Consider the following 23,797-nt stretch of genomic DNA (forward strand, 5'->3'; position numbering starts at 1 on the left):
GCGGCCATTCCCAATCAGTTTGTCTGTGAACTCAAATGACCATATCGATTTTTTTTTTTCTTCTTGAGCTGACATTTACACCAGACTCTGCCTAGTGGCTCTGGCTGCACTGGCTTTCATCAATGAAGTCTTAACCTTAATCACACTTCAGGCCTGTCACAGCACCTGCCCGAAGGCCATCATCACTACTCTTTTAAAAAGACAACGCCTCCCTGCTAAAGCCTCCAGGGCCCATTGCAGAGTGACCGTCCGCACAGGTTCTTCAAAAGCCACATGCCCAGAATAGACTTCTTTACCCTGCGTGTAAATGTCATACGCTGAACACTACTGGACAGAGTTTACTCGGAGTGTCTTACTTAGTGCAGAATTATATCTATGACCTGGAAACAAGGTTACATGTATTGGTGCCCTCAGTACAGGAATCAAATCCAAGTATCTTCTAGTACTGTACAATTTTAGCCAGTCAAAGATGGACAATTATGCTCTTTAAGTATTCCTAGATTGTCTACAGTGTTAGTCGGTGTTAACAGATCCTCTGCTCTTGGTTGGATAATACAACTGAACATGAACACAAAGTTGGATTCAGTTTGATTTAACACAAATTCGGCTGTTTCAAGCACTGCTTATTTATATATTTGTCTGTTGTGTTATTAACTGTGTACATGTCTTGAATAATTACTTAACTTCAAGCTGCAGGAGCAATACTAACTATTAATAATACATTAATATTAACCCACCAAGGGTCGCTAACCTCTTACAATAACAAAGGCGAATTTTGATGACGCAAAGCATTAACTCTTTCCCCGCCAGCGTTTTAAAAAAAAGTTGCCAGCCACCGCCAGGGTTTTTGACGATTTTCGCTAAATTTGAATGCCCCGCTGAATATTTTCTTCCATGAATATATGAAGATGATATATATAAAAATAAAGATCTGAGCCTCTGCTTTTAGGCAAAAAAAAAAGTTTTTATTTTATCTTCATCTGTTCTTTTTTTATTGCCTCTTGAACAGAGGTAGGTTTTGTCAAAAACACAACATTTTGGACAAAAAACTGAGAAAAAGGTATTTTTATCAAACAAGTGCATTTAAAAGCAGAATACATTCAGATGTTGTTTCCTTCATATATAAAACTTTCCAAAATAAATTAAAAACATAAAATAAATGTAAAATATATCAAATTTCCCAGGATGTAAGGGAAATGTAACTTTTGCAATAAAACTTCTGCCTCTGCCTCTCTGTGTTCTACCTGTGAATAATGAATAATTGGAATTACAATAAACAGGCCTACACACACACACACACACACACACACACACACGCACACACAAATACATATTACAATGTGGTAAATGTGCACAAAGAGAGAAATAATTTGACAATTACGCCTTCATATTTAGACAGCCACACATAAATGCCTGCACACACACATACATATTATAGTGTCATAATATTATACGATCTATCTGCGGCACGTCCATGGCTAGAACTTTCTGTGACAACATGTGCATCTCTCTCACTGACTACTTCGTCCCGATCAGATTCAGAATTATCAAATAAAGAGTGATCGGACTCCGAGTCCATTAACCTCCAGTACTTCAGCCATATACCTCTGCATTGTCTGTCTGATACATTCTCACTACTCCACTGTTTGAGACGATTGCAATCTGTTTCTCTGATCAAAGAGTTGCGCACTCATTCAGGACATGCGCGCGGGTCTTCCTTACCGTATACCACCTAAAACACGGATACCCGGAAAATTCCGTGTTTGGCGCAGATGCGTTTTTTCAGCCCATTCTCACCCACAAGGCGTCACTTAACTGACGCCTTGGGAAGCATTTGGACATGCTTCAATATCTGACGCTTTAGGCGCCCTTTAGCGTCAGTAAAATGAGGCCCTAGGATCGCGTGTACCCTACCCCCACTCCACACCTAAACCTAACCGCGTCCTCTAACTGACGCTTTCCTTTAGCGTCAGTTAGATGACGCCGTAGGATCGCGTCATGTAAGTGACGCTAAAGGACGCCTAAAACGTCAAATATTGAAGCATGGTCAAAGGTGACGCCTTGGGGTGAGAATGCGTTGGTTTTTTCATTAAACACGGAAAATTCCGTGTTTGGCGGGGAAAGAGTTAAGCGGAAATTATGGATCTTGTCATCAAGATGGATCTTTTATGGATGAGTGAATAATGCTTTTAACATGATTGTGGTACCTTTCATCATGTTGAACTAAATAATATTGATTAGTTTTATGTACCGTACATTTGCTCACCAGTGTCTAATAAAAGTACATGCAATACTCGCGTCTCTGTCGAAGTTAGTCAAGGGGTGGACCTCTCGGCATCTCTAAAGATGTTGATCTTCGTTTTAGTCCTTTTTTGTCTTAAAGTCTGCTTGCCATGGTCCATAATGTTTGAACAAAACAAAAATAGCGAGGTTAATGCGATATGACGCCATTGACTGGCGACTCTTCACCCCTGCTCACACATCCCGTTTTATTTGGTTACAATTGCAATTTTCTCACGATTTACAAAGAGAAAAATATGGGATATTGTAAGTAATCAACTAAACAAAATAAAACATTGGCCTAGTGGTTTTTGGAAATTTTACTGCAAAAAATCCTACATATTATACCTTTAACTTTCTTAATTGTGTGATCAGTAGCATATTAATTTGGCATTAATGTTAAAAATTGCAATGAGAAGCTTGACATTTCATACTATCGGTGTCTTGTCGACTCTAGATTTATGAATTGATATTCACAACCTATTTTTTACTTTTACTTTTTAGATTTTACTTTCATAATGTATTTCCAAATTATATGAAATGGTTATTATATTAGTGGATGCTGCATACCTAAATGAAGCTACACCAAATGTTTGTCAAAATAATGCCCAAATAGCTGTCTGCATGGTGGTTAACAGTCAGTTACTGAAGTGACATCAGTATAATTTTGGGAGAGCAAGTTATTTGATTATGAAGATATTTTCGAATTTCATTTTTTTTTTTTTATTAATGTTGACCTAAGCACTTCGGAGCTAACTTCACTTGTATATCTTTTCCCTTTGATGCTGTTATAGTATACATTTGCAAGGCTTTCTTAGGTTATATTAATTTCTTTCTGACTTATTAAAGTTGCTGATTACTTTAATGAGCAAATTAATTAAAGATGTGATTCTGTGAGCAGCATTATATGATCTATAAAAAATGAATAGCCTATTCTACCATCATTATGGCTGTGTGATAATAATGTTGATATCAATTTGTTCTGATTTAGTGGTTGAATGGCAGTAAAAAGGTTTTATTTGGACTCTAGAAGATAGGGGACACACTTAAAGCTGTTAGCTTTCTCTTTTAACAGAGAATATAGTGACATATTGATCTGATACTCGCCGTATATGTGGTTCTTGCTTTTCTCTCACCCAATAAAGCTGGTGAACTTTATTCGCTCCTCTGACATCTTTATTTAAGAGAAAAATCTGTGGGGCACAAAAAGAATCCATGAGTTGATGTGCTTCTGTAAGTGCCATCAATTGTGTAGAATGCAACTCGACAACAAAAAGTCTTTACGTAACCTTAAAGAGCCCCTATCATAGCATTTGAAATGTTCCTATTTTTGTTTTAGGAGTTCCCAAAAACAGTTTAACATGCATGCAAGGATAAAAAACACTTTATTTGTCTTATAATATGCATTTATTTTTAACTGATTTGCTCAACGACTCCCAAATGATTCGTACAACGACTCATTGCGTGACGCTAATCGGCGGAGATTGGTCAAATGACAGACCCAGTCAGTTATTGTTTGTTAGTATAACGCATAAACATATTGATAAAGCACTGCAGTACTACAAGACGCTCTATTCTTTATGACAACTCCAAAAACAGTGACAAAGATTTCACATATTTAAAAAAAAATTGACATTGGAGTCCTAGAAGCTGCGCTGAGCGTAACTTACACACACACGCGCACACACACATACTTATTGCGCCTTCCCTCCTCGCGCCCGATGCTACAAAACCGTTGAAAACCCATAAAAGCAACAATTATTAATAATACTTACAGGTTGTGATTCGAAGGAGGAAGCTGATCCATATACACTGGGTAAGTAAGTTACTGAGCCCTCCTTCAGGAACAACCGCTTGCGAATCCACATTTGAATTCATTTATGTTTTTGAACGATTCGTAATTAAAATGATGAGAACACAATCAGGCTATACTGTTGTGGTATCGTTGCAAATATGAACTCTAACCACCGATTCTTCACGCTTGTCCCTGGTAAATGAAAACAAAGTGGCTGAACTATCTTTGCATTGTAGAACACAGCGTCTTCTCGACATGATGCTATGATGAAGTATTTGAATGGGTAGACTTCAAGTTTACACTTCCGTGAACAATGACCTCTCTACGTCACAATGTAACAGCTAATGACTCGTTTCAAAAACAATTCATTTCATAGACTCAGAGTCGACTCTCACTTTTGAAAGACAATAACTTTAAATACGGTGCACTTTCAGATATAAATCTTTGCAGGATGTTTTCATTCCCTTAGAGCTAATATTCCACACCATATGAACGGTCATTTTCAAAAATCCATGATGGGGGCTCTTTAAAACACTTCAGTGGAAATCAAATCTCCCATTTTACTCCATATGGTGTATGACTGAATTTGCTAATGAACCTTTACAAACTAGGTTGTGCAATTTAGGTGAGCTGTAAAATGTAGAATGGGACATTAAAATTGCTAAAAGAAAATTAATCTTAGCTCTCGCAGCCATGCGTTATGGCTATGCTCTCATCTGTTACTTTTATTCTCCAGTAGTTTTGAGGTTAGAAGGTCTAATGAGTAGATTGCATGCCTTAGGGATTACAATGCTTTAGACCTGCTAACTATTGCTTTACAGTGCTGTAGTTTCAGGAAAATATGTTGGATCCAGGCATTATGGGTAAGCTCAGAGTTAGTGCCTCATTGATGAAGCCAAAATAATCCAGCTACCAAGCGTTGCAGGATTTCTAATGTGCTTGATTTGCATGCATACATTATGATGTGGGCCTTGGAAAAGTACTAAAGCTAACAAACTAACGAGTTTTGTCAGATAGTCATCAAGCTTTTTTTTGCCCAGGCTCAGTTAATGTTGTCAGAATGCAAAGGAAGGCACGCGTTTAGATATTCAGTATCACTCAGGGCTTTATAGCGCAGTTTATGAGCGGAGACGGAGGATGGGTTTGAACTCTGTTTCCCCTTAGTGAAGCAAAACAAAAAGCCAGTCTCTCTCAGGAGGAGCTGAGTAAACCATAACCTCTATATCACAGCTGAGTCTTATAAAGCCATTGCAAAGAAATGGTATTCATCAGTTTTGATGTTTTTTTTCTGTCACTTTACTTGTCTTGTCTCTTGTCACACATATCTCTTATTATAACAAACACATGCCGTGCTGCTTCATTTTTAGAATTTCCCTCAAACTTAAAGGCACAGTTCTTCTACAAATGTCAATTCTGTCATTATTTACTCACCCTCTTTCCTCTATGACTTGCAGAGATATATTTAAGACTTTATATCATTTAGTTTGTTTTACAATAAACAGTCACTGAAGCTTTCAAGCTTCAAAAGCTATGCAAAAGCACATGAAGTGGCCCATAACAACCTTGTGTGCTATATTCAAAATTTTCGAAATGAGGGAGCCTCAGCGAGCTCTGTGCGGGTCACGTCATATTTTGAAAAGTTTTGAGCACTGAGCATTAAATAATAGTCCTTAACTTTTTTTCTGTTCAAAATTTACTGAAGATACACTCTAAAAAATGCTGGGTTGTTTTAACCCAATTTTGGGTCAAATATGGACAAACCCGAAATGTTGGGTTAAAAATGTAATGTAAAAATTTAACCCAACGGCTGGGTTAGTCCATATTTGACCCAAAGTTGGGTTAAAACAACCCAGCATTTTTTAGAGTGTATATATATATATATTATAATCATCATAAATCCTTTTTCTAATACATGTTTTTGCCCTATCCTGAACCACTATGGTACACATATAATAAATGTTTACATTGGGACTATTTTACACTGGTTCGGACCGCTGTCGCTGTGGAGTAGCCCAGTACCTGCGTGACTCGTCATAGATGTACACCGAAAGTAGTTCCGGCTACAATGTTTTCCCAAAAGACGCATTATTCTGTTAATTAACGCAAGTTTATTATCGCTCGCTATATCGCCAAAAGCGTAAAACATATAGCCTCACAAATAACATGCAAGTATTGAGGCCCCAGACATCAGTCATTTAGTAATAGCCCATATTTTTTTTGACCTACACATCAGTGTGAATATTGTTGTTTTTGTATTTCAAATAGGGCCAATTTATAGGCTTCTCCTAGGCTTACGTTTTTAAATTACGAAGGGCCATTCTGATGTTTTTGTTATTGTATTTTCAATATTATAGGCTATTATTTGTGCATAAACATATCTGGTTATTGTAAATATACTGCTTATTTGAAAACAACATATTTTGTCATCCTTGCTGCAAGCTTACAAGAGGGATAATATCATTGAATGTGAAGGGGGCCCTAAATTTTTTTCTTGGGAAAAAGGGGGTCTTTGTTGTAAACCACTGTTGTAAACCATGGCTTGATCAAGAGAGTTGAAGATTTTTCAATTAATCTATTCTGTTAACAAAACCAATCGGACTGATCTGGTCAAAATTCAAAGTACTGATTCAAAGGATTATAGTCAAAGTTAAACGTGTTGCAGTAGTTAACAGTCCAATGGTGGAGAATATTTTTTTTATCTGTCGTTAGACTTCATGATATCAGAGTACTTGGCATAAAGTGACATTTTTATGTGCTTTTTCAAAGAGTTAAAGCTTCAGTCCTCCTCAATGCAAGGAAAACAGTCTTAAATATCTCCTTTTGTGTTCCATAGAAGAAAACAACGTCCCGCAGGTTTGTAATGACACAAGGGTGAGCAAATGGTGACATCATTTTAATTATTGAACGAACTATCCATTTAATTTATCCCCTTTGTCGTTCACAAGCAGTAGGACTTAAAAAGAAGAGACTTCTAAAAGTGCATTTAAATGTTTTGTTCTCTGCACCAGCAGGGGACATTGTCATTTTCTAACCCCATTCTCCTCGATCATAGCCCACCAGTGTCGTCATCTCTTCTTGTGTTTAATAAGGAAATCATGCTGAGTCAAATTATTAGAAACTAATGAAGTCTCCACACAGATGTATCATAGAAATGAACCGATAAGGTGACCAACATGCCAAGCAATCAATTAAGCTTTCCAGTTCAGACAGAGAAGAAGACAAGTGATCGTTATTGAGGGAGGGAGAGGGAATAAGTCAAGGCCAGGCAGCAGGTGGTGTTCTTGCTTTGAACGCCCGTCTCTGTAAGCAGCCATGCAGCGGAGATGAAGGCAGGCCTGCACAATACCCATGCTCTTGGCTTTCTTTTGTCACATCAAACAGAGTCACAGATTTCTGTGGACATGGGCGCAAATACACTTTTTTTTTTCTATTACCTCATTTCTCTGTCCTCCCATTGGATCTCATCTGCATCGACACAAACTTACTCTTATCGACACACATTTTGACCACTCACACAGGACACTTTCTATCTTTAAAAGTAGTTTAACAGAGTGCAACAGAATTGTACTGTAGAATTGTAGAATTGTAACTATTATCCTGACTAAGAAAGTATATATGGAGGGAAAAATATATATAATTAAGAATATATAATGAAAAAAGCACAACTTTTTTAACTTTTTTTTTTTTACTTTTTTCATAACATAAACATCTTTTATTATTTTAAATATATATTATTTTTAATCCACTCTTTAAGTGGCCAGCCAGTGTCGGCATCTTTAATAATTTCCGCAAACTTTCCTGGCCCCCAGAATATTTTTATTGAATGAATGTCTGAATATGCCATTTATTAAAAGAAAGAAATAAGATGGCGTTTAAAACAACAACAAAATATTTTATTTTTTTTATTTGATCAAACCTTGAATGTGCTCAATTTTCATTAAAAAAGCAACATTTTCAATAAAAAGCTGAGAACATAATTTTTTTGTCTATGACTGGATCGCATTCAGATAGATGGGGTAGATTGCGTCCATCAACATCCCCAAAGCTTCACAGTCCTTCTGTGTCTGTATCCATTTTGTAATGTTTGGCAGTTTTAATATAATGTTTAATGTTTGATGATCACATTATTTTACTTGTGATTAAGCAATGTGTATACCACTTGTTTCTGCTAATTCTTCGCCTGTGTTTTGATCTGGAGATGTTGTACTCTTTTAGAAGATGTATAATTGCGCCCCCTACGTATAACATTGAAAAAATGGATTGGCATAAATGACAAAAACTTCCATTAATGACGGAAATATAATGAAAGGAATCAATCTATTTGGCTGTTTAAAATAAAATAAAATAAAAAAAACTGTTCTTGAGCACATTTACCTTGACCAATAAAAAAAAAATCAAGATTTCAAGATCATGTCTTGTGACACTTTGCCTCAGGCAGTTTGAAGGACATAACATAATTAATGTCTAATTTTTTCCCTCTTCTTCATCATCATATTTCTTTTTTGATTATTTCTGAGAGAGGGCAAACGTGCAGATATGCCCTGTGATAATATCTGCTCTGACATTTTTTTTTTTTGTCTGAATGGATGTTCAAATTTCTGTCATGCAGTCTTAAATGCAATGTTATCCCTGTGCTGCTGAGGCAATTCGAAGAATATTTGCTTCATATGCAGTTAAAAAAAGTCATTGAATTCCCAAGTAACTAAACAAGATTTTGTTCTCTTTCGAGGAACTCTATTAAGCAAACTCCTAAAAGACTTCCAAAGCAGTGGGTAGAATAGAAACAACCATAAAGAGTGGAGACCTTGTTTGGAAGTGGCAACTTTAAAGGGATACTCCACTTTTTTTTTGGAAATAGGCTCTGTAGGCAACTGTCTGGTTACTGATATTCTTCTAAATATCAAAAAATCGTCTGAATACATTAGAAAACGGTAAAACCCAACTGTTTAATTCTGGGGGAGTGGTAAAATGAGCCTATTTCCCCAAAAAAGTGGAGTATCCCTTTAACCCCCTGATGTATTTGCCATTAAATCAGATATAACCTAGTCCTAGAGTATGCTTTGTGAGTTTAACGAGACGTCATATTGATATCCGAGCGTCACTTAGGGCAGTGCTGTTTTAGCAGCAAATTAACCTGTAGAACAAGAATGATAGTATTTTTATCCATTTCAGTAAACACAGCACTTTTGTCAGATTTGGCTCATTAAATGTAGGAAATAAGCTAAAATAAGCATTTATTCCCCCCCCCTCAAAATACAACGTGCTGAGATGCTCCATTATTTTTTCAGTCTGTGTCATATCCTAGGGGACACGTCAAAGAGAACTTTGTGCCATATTGCTGAGTGTGCGAACGCAAATGGCTTTTTTTCAGCTGCAGTTTTTCCTTGAAACTCTGACTTGCTGTAGTAAAAACATGCTTGAAGCTCCCCAAATACTGACGGTCCCTGGCATGAATTCCTCTTTCAAGGAATTGCGACAATGAAGAAGCACACAATCTCACATTCAGAATGCTCATCCTGAACACACAGTAAGGTACAGCAGATGTTTGAGAGCTGCCCTGTTATTGTGCATGCCGTGTCCCAAATCAACTCTCCACCAAGCAAATCAAACCAACACTTTGACATTATCATCTGATCAGATATACTTGACATGGATACTAACTTCAATAACAACTAGGTAAATGATAGGTATTTTGCCCATGGGAATAGTCGGTCTAGTGTGCTTTAATTGTTTTTGTTTTTTTTTTACTTTCAAGTTATGAAGAAGAGCTTTTTTTGGCTACAAAGCTGTAATGTGATTGTTCATATCCATTCATGAGTAAAGGTCGTTAAGAAAGCATTGGGTTTTACGAAATCACAAAGTGAGAAAACTAAGCCAAAGCCTTCATTATTCATGAATGCGGAGCTGATGATTTATGCTCTGTGTTTCTGATGTATTGAATCTGTGTTGAATGTATTCCCAAAGAAGAAACTGTTGAGGGAATCTCTGAAATTCTTTCTGTTTGTCTAGAGTTGTTATGTATATAGAACTGAGAGGAGGAACAGGGCTGTATATTCAAGGATGGCATTACCAGATATTGTCAGTGTCAGAAAGAATTCCTACTTCCCTTCAAGTGAAAAGGTGATTGATGGTTAGCAAAAATAGGTGTGAAAGAGTAATAATAACGCAGGAGGTAAAAGAAGAAGATGGACATAAATGTTGGAACAGCATGGCTCACTGGCTCTTACAAAAGGGAAAATTGTGATCTTAAAAAACTCTCCATCTACCATTGACCTAAAAGCCACAAAACATCAATTTCCTCTGAGTTGTGAAAGCTGGATGATTACCTTTAATTCTTAATGAAGACAAGCTTTGCTTTCCAGGGTGGAAGGCAACTTAAAATTAGTATAATTGACCAGAAAAGCAGAATTGTTGTGCTCTCACTCGCCTTAAAAGCAGCATTTACTCATTGCTGGGTTGACAGAAAATGGACTTGCTGATCTATTTGAATTACAATACTCCAGGTTTGGTTAGTGCACTTGTTTTAGCAGTGCAGTTGAAGCTGTTTTTAACTAAGAACTGGAAAATAAAGTGCATTTTTTTTTTTTTTCAAAAGATGAAATAAACAAGGCAAAATCAGGGTGTATGATTCCTTATGCAGAAAACCTTGACTGTCTAGTTCTGGTCTGAGAATAAATTAGTCAGAAAAGTGCACTGAATGTAGGCACATTTGATTTTATCTCATTTAAACGGGTCAAATGAGCATTCACTTTTACTCATAAAGATACAAATGTGAGCGAGTGGAAACTCAAGCACATGCAAACAATTTCTAGTTCACTTTACTAAAGTTACATTCCTTCAATGCATACAAGCTAGAGTCATGACATGCATTCTGTAAATGTTAAGTGGACTTCTCCGTCACACACACACACATCATTTTGTGTGTTCTTGTCTATTCAAGCGCGAAAGAGAACTCAATGCTCTACTGGTGCGCTGCCTGAAGTGACTTTCTGTGTACGTGTGTGTCAGATGTCTCTGTTCACATCGAGCCGATTCACATACAGCACACCTGTACAGATTTGAGTTATTTTTTGCATCGTATGTCGCTTGATAGCGTGTTCATATATGTACATTAATATTTGTATTAAACTATTTGGTTACACTTAAATTTCTATAGTCCACTTTAGACATTCTAAAAACTGTTAGTAACTTTGCAAGTACATATCAACTAACTCTCATTTGAGTAGTAGGCTGTGTTAGTAGACTGTTAGGTTAGGGTACGATATATCGGCCTCCGATATAATATCAGCCGATATGGTCATTTTTTTTACACAGCGGTCTGATGTCAAAATAGGGCTGATATGAACTGGCTGATAAACATTCCTGTGTATTTGATATGTAGATGTGAGTGTGGGGGCGGGGATGTTTGTTTTTGCATGAGCGCATACATTACCAGCGCAAGTCCTGTCAGTTTAAACATCAAGCACAAGAAGACTGGAACTTGCGCGCTGTTTTCTGTCCGCCTTAAGGTGTATTTTTATCCCGCCAAAGCCTTATTTGAGACAGAGACGCTGTCACTTTAGTTGAGCGAGACGCTTTATTTGAGACGCTTGTTTAACATGAGGGAACAAGCAGAGAGAGTGAAAGGCCCGGTCGCGATTGCGCCATCTTCCAACTGTGGTAACACTTTATAATAACTACACGCTAATAATCAATAGTTAAGCATGAGTAAACCATTAATTCATCATTCAGAAAGCATTAATAGACATTAATAAGCAGTTCATAAATACAGCTATAAATGTTTTCTTCTTGATTTAAAAGCATATATATATAATTTGTTTAATAATTGTATTTTCATCCTTTATTAATGATCAATTTGTCATTTCTAAATGAAGAATTGCATTTTTTATTAACCAGTTATTTAAGAGTTTTCAGTGGTTCATACGATTACTTAGAGCGAGTAAGTAAATGATTAATAAACTATTTAAATGTACATTCATACATCTTATTATTCAGACATATAGTGATGGTAACTTAATGTGTTAATAAATGCTTTATTAACATGTATTAATGCTGTAATTAAGGGTTAATTTGGGTAGTTATAAAGCATTTAGTAGTGGTCAGTTAACTATGTTCGTGAGCTCATCTAAAGTGAGGACTATTCATGCCTTGTAAAGCATTTTTAAAGGCTGTTAAATATTTCTATGTTCTGTATCACTGCGTTGTGTTTGTTACATTTTACTGTTTAGAAGATCGACGAGTCTTTAAATCACCTTTATAAATGCTTTACAAAGCATGAATAGTCCTCACTTTAGATTAGGTCACAAAAATAGTTAACTAACCACTACTAAATGCTTTATAACTACCTGTATTTACTACATTTACTTACACTTTCTAAGTGATCTTATGAATGACTGACAACTCTTAAACAACTGGTTTGTAAATAATGCTATACTTCATTTAGAAATTATTAATTGATCCTTAACAAAGTATGAAAATACAATCATTAAACGCATTATAGATATGCTTATAAATCAAGAAAAAACATGTATAGCTGTATTTATAAACTGCATATTAATGTCTGGTAATGTTTTATAAATGATGAATTAACTGTTTACTCATGCTTAACTAATGATTAATAGTGTGCAGTTATTATTAGGGCTGTATTCAACCAAAGAAATCCTTAGTCGACCAAAGTCGAGTCATGGCAACGATTAGTCGACTAAAAAAAAAAAAAAAAAAAAACGTGGTTTTGATTAAACATTTTTTAAACAATTGTCATTAAGCATATATAAAACAACAACGAAAAAACATCACAAATAAATAAAACTATAATAATAATACAATTCTTTGAAAATTAAGTGATTTTTTAACTGCAAAAAGTGAAGAGCTCTGTCCTAGGTCTATAGTAACAGTCACAATCGCGCACCTGACCACATAATGAAAAATCCCAACAAAAGCTCTCGTTTATACAGGCTTTATATTCTTCTTTACTTTCAAAGCTATGGGTTAACTTTCGTCCTGACGATCAAGGCGTTTTAAACAACACACAAAGAACCCAAATAACTTAAAAACAATCCTAATAATAGGCTGTAGGACCGCGTATAAGTTTATTTTCGTTTTGTTGCATTATTTAGGCTATTTTCAAATGCGTCAAGTGTACAAATAAAAACGAAAACATTAAGAAAACACAATCTATTGAGTCAGCATGATATAGCCGTGTTGAGCATCCGAGTGCGCATTCACCCTCACTCTTGTTCAGGAAAAACAAACGAAACGTTAAGTGCTGTTTATCCTCTTGCAGGATTTTATTAGCAAGCATCACTTGAACATCAACGATCAGTTCACATGTTTTTCTCAAATCAGAAGCATGAGACGTAAAAAAGAACGTAACGTCATCACATACATAACCGTATACCTTCAAATAGAACAATACGGGTAGTCGGGTACCGTAATACAATGTATAAGGGTGCAATACATTTAACACCCCCACTCACTCTTAGCCCATTGTATTTTTATAACATCAAATTAAACACCAAATAAAATTTTCTCCTTTACATAAATTGAATGTATACAAACATTTTTACACTTTTAAACTCCAAACATATCCCGACTAAACCTCTTTAACTTCTGCTTGGTGGCTGGCTTTGTCATTACGTCAGCAACCATTGTCTCTGTAGGACAATATTCCAAGATAACCTTGCCATCATTTACAATTTCTCTTATGAAATGGTATTTGATATCAATGTGCTTGCACCTTTGCCTACAGACTGGGTTTCTGGCTAGTGCAATGGTACCTTGGTTGTCTTCGAACACCTTTGTTTGTGCATATTTGTATGTGTCCATACCCTTAAGCAACTGTTCTAGGTAGATACATTCCTGCATGGCTGATGCTAAAGACATGTACTCTGCTTCGCAAGTAGATAACGCTACTGTCGGTTGTTTTCTGGTTTTCCATGAGATCAAAGAGCTTTCTTCACTCAGATTAACACAGTACCCTGAAGTACTACGTCTGTCTTTTGTGTCAGATGCCCAGTCAGCGTCACTATACACCCTCAGACCTAGACTCTCTGTGTCATTTCTCCTGAAGCATAGTTGCTGTTCTGCTGTACCTTTAAGGTACCTGAACACATGTTTAACTGTGTTCCAGTGCTGTTCTGATGGTTCAGCAAAATACTGAGACAATTTACTGACAACAAAACTCAGGTCTGGTCTAGTACAGGTGGACAAGTATATCAAACTTCCTACTGCCTCCCTGAACATCTTTGGCTCTTTCATTTTTTCTGCATTTTCTGTAAAATCAAGTTTTGGTTCACATGGGGTTTCCCTTGGTTTACAGTTCTGCATGTTGAAACGATCTAGTATTCTTCTCACATATCTTTCCTGTGACATTTTAACTAGACCCTCTGCTTGTTCAAAATCTATTCCCAGGAAGTGTCTCAACCTTCCCATGTCTTTCATTTTGAACCTTTTTGTGAGCATTTCTTTTACACTTTCCAGAACACTTTCACTGTTAGCAGCTAGGATTAAATCATCCACCCATACTATCAGGATTACTTTCTCATCTGTCTTTTCTTTAGTGTACACGCAATTGTCAGCTGGGTTCTGTGTGAAACCGTTCTCAGTCAAACATATATGCAACAAAGCGTTCCAGTTCCTACCAGATTGCTTGAGGCCATAGAGAGATTTCTTTAGCATGCATACTAATTTTCCATCTTTTTCAGATTTTTGCTCATAACCCTCAGGTTGTTCCATATAGATTTCATGATCTATAGGGGCATGCAAGTAAGCTGTCTCGACATCCATTTGGTGCAGGATTAGGTTTTCTTGTGCTGCTTTCTGCAAAACTATTCTCACACTTGTCATGTCAGCTGTTGGGGAGAATGTCTCATCATAGTCAGTCCCTTGTTTCTGACTGTATCCTTTCGCCACAAATCTTGCCTTGTACTTTTCAGATCCGTCAATGTCTCTCTTAAGTGCGTAGACCCATCTTCCTCCGACTGGTTGTTTTCCTGGTGGTAGTTTGGTAAGTGTGAAGGTCTTGTTCTCTTTCAATGATCGCATTTCTTTGTCCATAGCATCCTTCCATTGCTTGGATTTTGTTGATGTTACGGCGTCCTGGTAGGTTTGAGGTATATCACATACTGCCCTGTAGCAAAAATCTATGCATGTTTGCAATTTGTCTTCAGCATCCTCCGTTTCAAAATCTTGAAGGTAAGCTGGCTTCTTCTTGGTTCTTGGGGGATTCTTTCTGGTCTCGGATTCTGTTGCTCTACCTGACTGATTGGGAGCATCCTGTTCGGGTAAAGTCTCTGAAACATCACTCTGACCACCATGATCTGGTTCATCCTCCACATTATCGGCGGCACTGATTTCACTGCTGAAGGTATTTGAAACCAAGTTTTCATACCTTGTGTGTGTCTCAGATGTTTGTTTTTCTCTTTCACTGGTTGTCTGTGTCGTGAACTTCACCAATCTGTGTTTTTGAACTTTTGCGGTGTTAGGGTAGTATACAAGATAGGCGGGGCTGTTCTTGTCGTAGCCTATAAAAACACCTTGTTCGCATCTTGAGTCCAGTTTGCTCTTCTCTTGTTTGTAAGCAAAACATATTGATCCAAATTTCTGCATTTTCGAAACATCTGGCTTTTTCCCTGTGAATAACTCATATGGTGTTTTCTTTGTACGTCTGCTGTAACACCTATTTCTCACATAGGCTGATGTTTGCATTGCGTAGTTCCACAACTCATCTGGCAATTCGCTCTCTATCAGCAAGCATCTGCTCATATCAAAAAGTGTTCTCCATCCTCTCTCCGCTGTGCCATTCTGATGTGGCGAATAAGGTGCAGATGTTTCATGTCTGATCTTACTCCTTGTCAACAGCGATTGGAAATCTCGACTCATGAATTCAGTGCCGTTATCTGAACGGATACACTTGGTTTCTCCAAAAGGTGCAATGTCAGCTAAAAACTTCTCAGTAGCTTGTATTGTGTCACCTTTAGTTTTCAGGAAGTACACGAACATTGTACCCGAATAGTCATCTGTAAACGACTGTACATATCTGTGTCCTTCTTTGCTCGGTGTTGGCATGGGGCCGGCCAGATCCGTGTGAATCAGTTCCAGAGGTTTCTTTGCTTTTCTGTCTGGCTCCCGGTTTCTGGTCTGCGTGAATTTTCCTTTTGTACACACTTCACATAACTGTTCCGGTCTCATTTTGTTTCCTTTTATCTCCATGCCTCTTACTACACCTTGTAGCTTTAGTACATCTTCATGATTACAATGTCCCAAAATTTCATGCCAGGTTTGTAAATCATGACACACTTTGCACTGGTCAACGCCCTCTTCTAGTGTTGGTAAATAGTACAAGTTTCCACTTTCATGTATATCAAACCTGCTTCCGTCTTTGGTAATCAAGTGGCTGTCTCCCCTTTTGAAAATGACTGTTGCTCTTCCATTTGTTGCTCTAGCTACCGAGAAAATGTCATGTGGGTATGAAGGCATGTATAGTGCGTCCCGTAGCTGTGCAGTGTGCTGCTTTCCAGCATCATCTATGAGATAAATCACTGCAGTTCCTCTTTGTTGCGCCATTCCACTGCACTTCGTACCGTCGGCTAATTCTACTGAATGAGTCTCTGGTTGAAATGAGCTATCAAAACTTCTGAATTTTGTGATGTCGCTCACAATGTGTGACGTCGCTCCTGCGTCTACCATGATGCCTTTCATCTTCACTTTGTTCTGTGGTTTTTCATATTCTGAGTGTTCAGCTTTGAAGAGATGATCTTGGTCATTAACATATTCGTCTGTCACCTTTCTGACGCCATCTTGGTTACCCTTTTTCTTGCACAGGAACTCCGCGTGTGTACTATTTTTACAATGACTGCACCACACTCTCTTGTAACACTTTCTCGCTCTGTGTCCCTTTATTCCACATTTGTAACACGTCACATTAGTGTCTTCCTCTTTTCTTTCTTTTGTGTGGTACCTGAGTGGAGCTTTTCCTTGTCTCGTCTGTGTCTTCATCACATTATCTGTGGATTCAGTTCCTTTCATTTTCTCCGCCTCTTCGTAGATTCGCAGTCTTCTCTTAAAATCTGTGAACGTAACGTCGTCCTCATTCTGTGTTATGTGGACGGCTAGCGGTTTGAAAATATCTGGTAATCCACGGAGAATCATTGCTATGGTTAATCCATCACTCATGGCTTCTCCTGCATCTCTCAGTGCTGTGATGATGTTTTCTGCTCTTATTAAGTAGTCAGTAACACTCTCGTTGTCCGCCATGTGCAGTTGAGTTAACGATGTGTACATATTTATTATCCGTGGCTTGCTTTTCCCCGAATAATGCTCTTTCAGTATTTTAAGGGCTTTCCTGCCATCGTCAGCAGCTTCATGTCTTATCAGTGATAGGCTTTTATCATCTATCAGTCTTACAAGTTCAGCATAACAATCAGCATTCTTCCGTCTGTCTTCGGCTAGCTGTTCCGCGTCAGCACCAGTGGGCTCATGCAAAATGGTCTCTTTTAACTTTAGAGTGTGTAAACAACTTAAGAATCTCGTTTCCCAAAGATCATATTTATCTTCGGATCCATCAAACAAAGATTGATTTGCTAGGATTCCTACCGCTCTGTTTGCCATTTTCCCTCCGATTTTCCTTCCTAGGACACTTTATTTAGCTGCTTCTTTAGCTTCATAGAACGCGTAATACGTCGCGTCTGTCTTTACTCACGCTCATTTGTTTCCGTTCCTGGGCCCATAACCTGTTGAGCATCCGAGTGCGCATTCACCCTCACTCTTGTTCAGGAAAAACAAACGAAACGTTAAGTGCTGTTTATCCTCTTGCAGGATTTTATTAGCAAGCATCACTTGAACATCAACGATCAGTTCACATGTTTTTCTCAAATCAGAAGCATGAGACGTAAAAAAGAACGTAACGTCATCACATACATAACCGTATACCTTCAAATAGAACAATACGGGTAGTCGGGTACCGTAATACAATGTATAAGGGTGCAATACATTTAACAAGCCGTTAAAAGGCTGCTCACGTCTTTTGCGCGCTCAAGTTCGATTTCAAATGTAGGCGCGCGACTTGCGCGCTCATAATGGAGCAACGCGATCGCCTCCCTCCACAGTCTTGTCGTCTTTGTTTTAAAATGCAGCGAGACAAAAGATTTAGATTTCCTGGACATTTTGTCGACTAAAGCCAAAACGCAGCGTTCTAACTGAATGAATACAGCATCCCTTACCGAGCGCAAGCAGCAGCGCAGCCAGCCACACGTGCGGTTCCCGAGTGTATTATGTGTGTGCGCTAAATTGTGGCGCAGTTACAAAAATAGCCTCAATTAAAGCATTTTAAAGTTGGGGACAAAACATAGGCTAATTATATTTAGAATACAGTAATAAATAACTGCTTATAAAGGAATAAATATCAAGGACTAAATCATTGAAAAATTCTTTCTATTGGTAAAAAAAAATGCAACTGGTCGACCAATAAGAATGTCAGTCGACCAAGACGGCATCGACCAATTAGTCGACTAAACGACTAAAGTTGACAGCCCTAGTTATTATAAAGTGTTACCCAAACGGTCTTGCTCTCTCGCTCTCCCTCCCTCCCTTGCACATATTAATGAATTGACTGAATGTCTTTGAGAATTCACAATGGTAAAAGGTCGGAAGACCGAAGTTTTTTTCCCCCCCTGAACTACCAGTTGTTGTGAATTGTGCTATCTTCTCTGAAAAGCTTTCCACAAATTCAGATGACCTAAACCACACTTTCAATTTACAAAACAAAACAAACAAAAAAATCTAGTGATGAAATGTTTTCTGTGTTGAGACAAATCTTGTGCGATGTCCTAAACTGCCTGGATAAACACACAAATTGTGCCGTGGTTCGTTAATGACACGTCCGATTCGCGAACTAATGACTCCTTTGAAGCGATTCACTTTAATGAATGGTTAAAACAACTGATCTGTCGATCACTGAACTCAAGAGACAAACTCGGAAACACTTTACACAATAAGGTTGGATTCATTAAAGTCTACATTAGTTAACATATTAGTTTCTATGTGGATATACTGCATGACAAAAATCATTCTAGAATGATTCATTCTTTCCAAATAGAGCTATTCAAGTCATCTGGTGGAATTGTGATATAAAAACGATGTCATTTTTTACCAATATCGTGTGATTAATCCTTGCTATGTGTTTACTATACAGAGATATCGACATCGGTAAATATCGGTATCAGCCATGACAGCAATATTATTATCGGTTATCGGTATCTGACACAAATTTTCTCAAGGTGTAAAAAATATTTACAATATTTTGTAAAATATTTCTATATTATTTAGCAGATATTATCTACATTATCAGACTTGAGTTACAGCTTTACAGACTCCAGCATGATTCATAACGTTATTATTATTATTATTATTTTTTAAATTGTTCCCTGTATTCAGTAATCAAAAGGAAATCATTCTTTCTATTTCAGGTTGTGTGCACTGGAGCGCAGGAAAAAGAACAGAAGACTGAATGTATACCGGGATTTCAGGAGAAGGAGTTCCAGGTGGAGTACAGTGGAGGGTTCCTCAAAGACGTTCCTCTGCTACAAGGTATGATTGGGGAATTTGTGTATTTTTGGCTTTCTCTTGCCTCTGTTTCCTTCTCTTTCACACACCGTGGTCGTCTGAGCCACATGTGCGCGCCAGCTGGATAAAGAACAGCTCTCGAGGGATTCTGGTGAATGTTGATTGTTCATTATTCTCATTATCATGCACAATACTTTCTCATTTATATAAAAAAAAGAGGAAATAAAGGCTGCAGTGTCCAAACAAAAACATCAAAATCATCTGGTGCTCATAAATTATTCTGTTTGATTGTGGTTGTTTACAAAGCCTTTGTGATTCAAGTCTCTTCCAGCATCTGCCGTTTGTAACTGTTGCAGTATCATAGAACTTTCATAGTTTCTGCATAAAGATTCACATAAAGATTCTGGCAGACCATGCCGCCATCCAGACAGATTTTGTCTGGAACCTGTAACATAGTTTTCAGAGGCAGTTAAGATCAGAAAAAAACTTCGAAACACTTTAGAATGGTCAACATCGTCCCTGTCAGACTGGAACAATGACATTAAACCAGCAGAAAAGCAAAGAAAAGCAGAATGTGAGAACTGCTAATAACGGAGTCGTTTCCTCACAGGTCGTTCACACAATAAAACTCTCCCGAGACCCCGAGAATCGGAGTGATTAATGAAATTACAGTCTAATTACACATTAAGCATGTACGTCCCCACAGGATACTCGTACACTTCCTTGCATGAAAAAGGCAACACCATGAGTGTTTTGAGAGCAACAACTCTCAAAATTAATCAGTTTTCCAGATACATTATAAACTATGTGTTGCCTGGTGGAGTTGTAACCCACCCACCCCTTAAGCATAACATGAAAAAAAAAAATTGAAAATAAATGAAAAAATGCAAATGCACCTCATAGATGTCCAGAGGTCGTGTACTGCATGTGAATACAAATCAGACAAGGGTCCGAACATGCTGCAGAGGTCAGTGCTGCAGTGAGAGAAAGCAGACAATGGCTTCACTCAACCAAGGTGGAGTGTGGGGTGCTTGTATTGTGCTGATCCTCTTTTGTGGAAAATGCAAAAAGTCATGTGAGATAGTAGTGCAATAGAATAATATAATATAATATGTAATATAATAGAGGATTGCCCACCTTGATATTCATTATCAGCCAGCAAGCTAGTCTGAATGGGTCACTGATTGAAATTGGTTTAATCCAGTTGTCTGTCTGTCCGTCCATCCATCTATCCACCCGTCCATCCATCCGTCCGTCCATCCATCCATCCATCCATCCATCTGTCTGTCTATCTATTAGGGCTGGGTATCGATTCAGATGTTCAATTTCGATTTGATTTCAATTCGCAAGCTCTCAATTCGATTAGATTTCGATTAAATTTTCGATTCTCGATTCTCAATTTTGATTCTCGATTCCTGATTTGATTCTTTTTCAACCATAATGAATATAGAATATAAAAAAATCTTATATTTATAAAAAAAAAAAAGAACAGTGGACATAAGTTTACTAGTGGTTAATTAATACAAAGAAATTAAGATCCACAAACTTTAGATACACTGCATGCATACAATGAATAGAAAGGATTTTGATACAAGATGCAAAATTGATGCTGAAAATTGTCAGAACAGTTGCACGCTTTGATCAAACAGGATCAGGTTCTTTTATGTTTAAGATAGCTATAGATAAATATATAAATATTTTGACAATTTTTTATTACATTGATCTCACCTAAATGTTTGTTTTTACAATGGGGTATTTTATTTTTTTTTTGTTAAGAGTTTATGCACATGGAAGCTTGATTTCAATCTTTGAATTAAATTGAAAATAGTCCAAATAATCACAATAGAAGAAAGACAAAAATAATTTTTTGGGTAGGTCAGAAATACTACAGAAATACTCTCTTGTGCAGAGAGAGAAGACGTTGCACCACGAGCCCTGAATATGGAAAAAAATGGATTCGTGACCGTTGAGAATTGATTTTGAATCGACCACATTTTAAAAAATGATTAATCGAAAAAATTTTTTTTTTTTTTGCCCAGCCCTACTATCTACAATTCTCTCCATTTATTGTTTGCTTGTAAAAAATTTAAACAGTGTACATAATTGTCTGTGTTGCCCTGTCCACATTTCTTAAAAAAAAAAAAAATCAACAATTACGCTATGTTCTTGCGGGGGCGAAGAATGTACTCGCATATTTGGCATTATTTTCAAGTCTCTTTTTCTTCAAGCATTTTTGTACATTATTATGCTTAAGACCTAATAATTAGCATTTAGAAATCTAATTCTCAAGAAGGTTATTTAAGGCTGTCACCTGAAAGATTTGTTTTTTAACAGAAAGGTGTGAGTGATTTGATTGGTTAATCAGGCTCTATGGGATCTCTTACCATGATTGTCAGTCCTCGATCAAAAAAAAAAAAATCTTTTGATTGTTACAATTCACTGGACCGTGTATCCTCTGAGAGGCACGGTAATGTCTTCAAGCTTTTCTTCGACTCCTCTGGGAACGGCAATATTGTCTATCTGGCACTGTTTCGGGCCCCAGTGGGAATAGTATCTCTGCCAAAGTGCCTTTCTTTTCTGTCAATTGACAGTTGTGTCAACAGGTTGCACAGCTGAAAGAGGAAGAATGGGCACCGTAGGTTGCCAAAACAGTACTGCGGATACTGCAGTTTAGCAATGCAATCCAATGCAGTTTTTTTTGTGTGATTGTTTGTGTTGGTGTGTGAGACTGGGCATGACTGTTGAGTCTGCACACAGTCACCGATTTGGAGCCAGTTTGACCGCTGTGTTCCAAGTTTTTGTATTTGGGTTGAGCCATTGATCCATATAATTAGAACAGTGAGAGTGGTGGCAGTCCTTACAAAGGATTGTTCCCTTTGAATTTCAATTTACTTAAGCTACAGAACATGATTACACTGACATAGAAGACCACTCTACACCATTAAGCTGACAAACCAAGAAACAAAAGCACAGTCACCAGGGCAAAAATGCAGTGAGAAGTGCCACTTTTTGCAATAGAAAAATATTTATTTTGTCACCAATTCAGCAAGATGGACAATCTAGCCTGGAGTTTCAATCTTTTTATTCTATTCTATTCTATTTTATTTGATAGGGAAGGGCACTGAGGCATTCTGTCATCTAGGGACCCAGTGATCCATGCAGATGGAGACAGAGCTCAGTTCCGCTTTACTGAGTCACCCTGTAACAACTGTGCACTTCTATTACCCTGAATATGCTCCTGTCAGCAGAGCGCAACACACAAAACGCACTCACGTGCTCAACTTCGCACATGTGGGCAAATAACTTTCCTAGTAAACCAAAACAGAAACGATGGCATTACAATGTTGTTTTTTTCGCGAAAGCATGATCATTCAGTCGGAGAAGTAGGCTTGGATATTTATGAAGCTTATTTGTTGCATGGTCTAGGCTTAAGAACCTTGCAGGGTGTACAGCTGCTACACAAGAAAACTGGCCCGAGTGTTCTCATTTGTTTTTTAAAGATGTATGGGGGCAGCTCAAACTAACTTTTCACCTGTGCTGTCATTCTGGACCTCAGAAGGATAAGACGCTTGAGAAGAAAGTTTAACACTCAAAAGAAACACAAATGTGATGTTTGTCTAAAGTTGCTTATTAGTATGGTTTAATTGGATGATCGAATGTCAGCAGTAAAGACATTGGTTAATAAAGTAATACATACATAAAGTATATTTGTTTCATTATTTAATTATTCCAGGTTTGTGTAATATTCTGAGTTTGGATTTCACTGTTTTAATTAATATTGAGAAACAGTGAATCTGTTTTTGTGCAGTTGAGATTAGTAAATGCAGATTCACATTTAGTCTATATCTTCAATAACCATCATGTTCATACAGCGCACGCAACACGTCTATCTTTACTCCAGACTTCTCTCAACATACGGGCAGAAGAGCTGCCAGTCAATAAAATAAAGTAACTTGCTTTACTTGTTTGTAACTCAGATATTTTGTTGTAAAGAAAAATAATGAAGTATTACTAGCAATGCGTTACCCTCAACACTTGTTTGTACATTATAAAATATTATTTAAAAAAGAAAAAAAAAGTTTTGAGAGATCTATTGTTCATCAAGGCTGCATTTATTCAATGAAAATACAATTAAACCAGCAATATTGTGACATATTATTG

At 37.3% G+C, this 23,797-nt stretch overlaps 1 protein-coding gene across 1 annotated transcript in view; it reads left to right on the plus strand.

The window, feature by feature from the left end:
- cdh13 (cadherin 13, H-cadherin (heart)) overlaps positions 1-23,797 on the plus strand; it is a 369,140-nt gene that overhangs the window by 80,929 nt on the left and 264,414 nt on the right. The window contains exon 2 of the mRNA XM_089116363.1: positions 19,540-19,660. Within this exon, the coding sequence (XP_088972489.1) occupies positions 19,540-19,660 (121 nt within the window). The remainder of the gene's footprint in view (positions 1-19,539; positions 19,661-23,797) is intronic.

The sequence above is a fragment of the Pimephales promelas genome, chromosome 10 (genome assembly GCF_988280905.1).
Source record: "Pimephales promelas chromosome 10, fPimPro1.hap1.1, whole genome shotgun sequence".
NCBI classification, from domain to species: domain Eukaryota; kingdom Metazoa; phylum Chordata; class Actinopteri; order Cypriniformes; family Leuciscidae; genus Pimephales; species Pimephales promelas.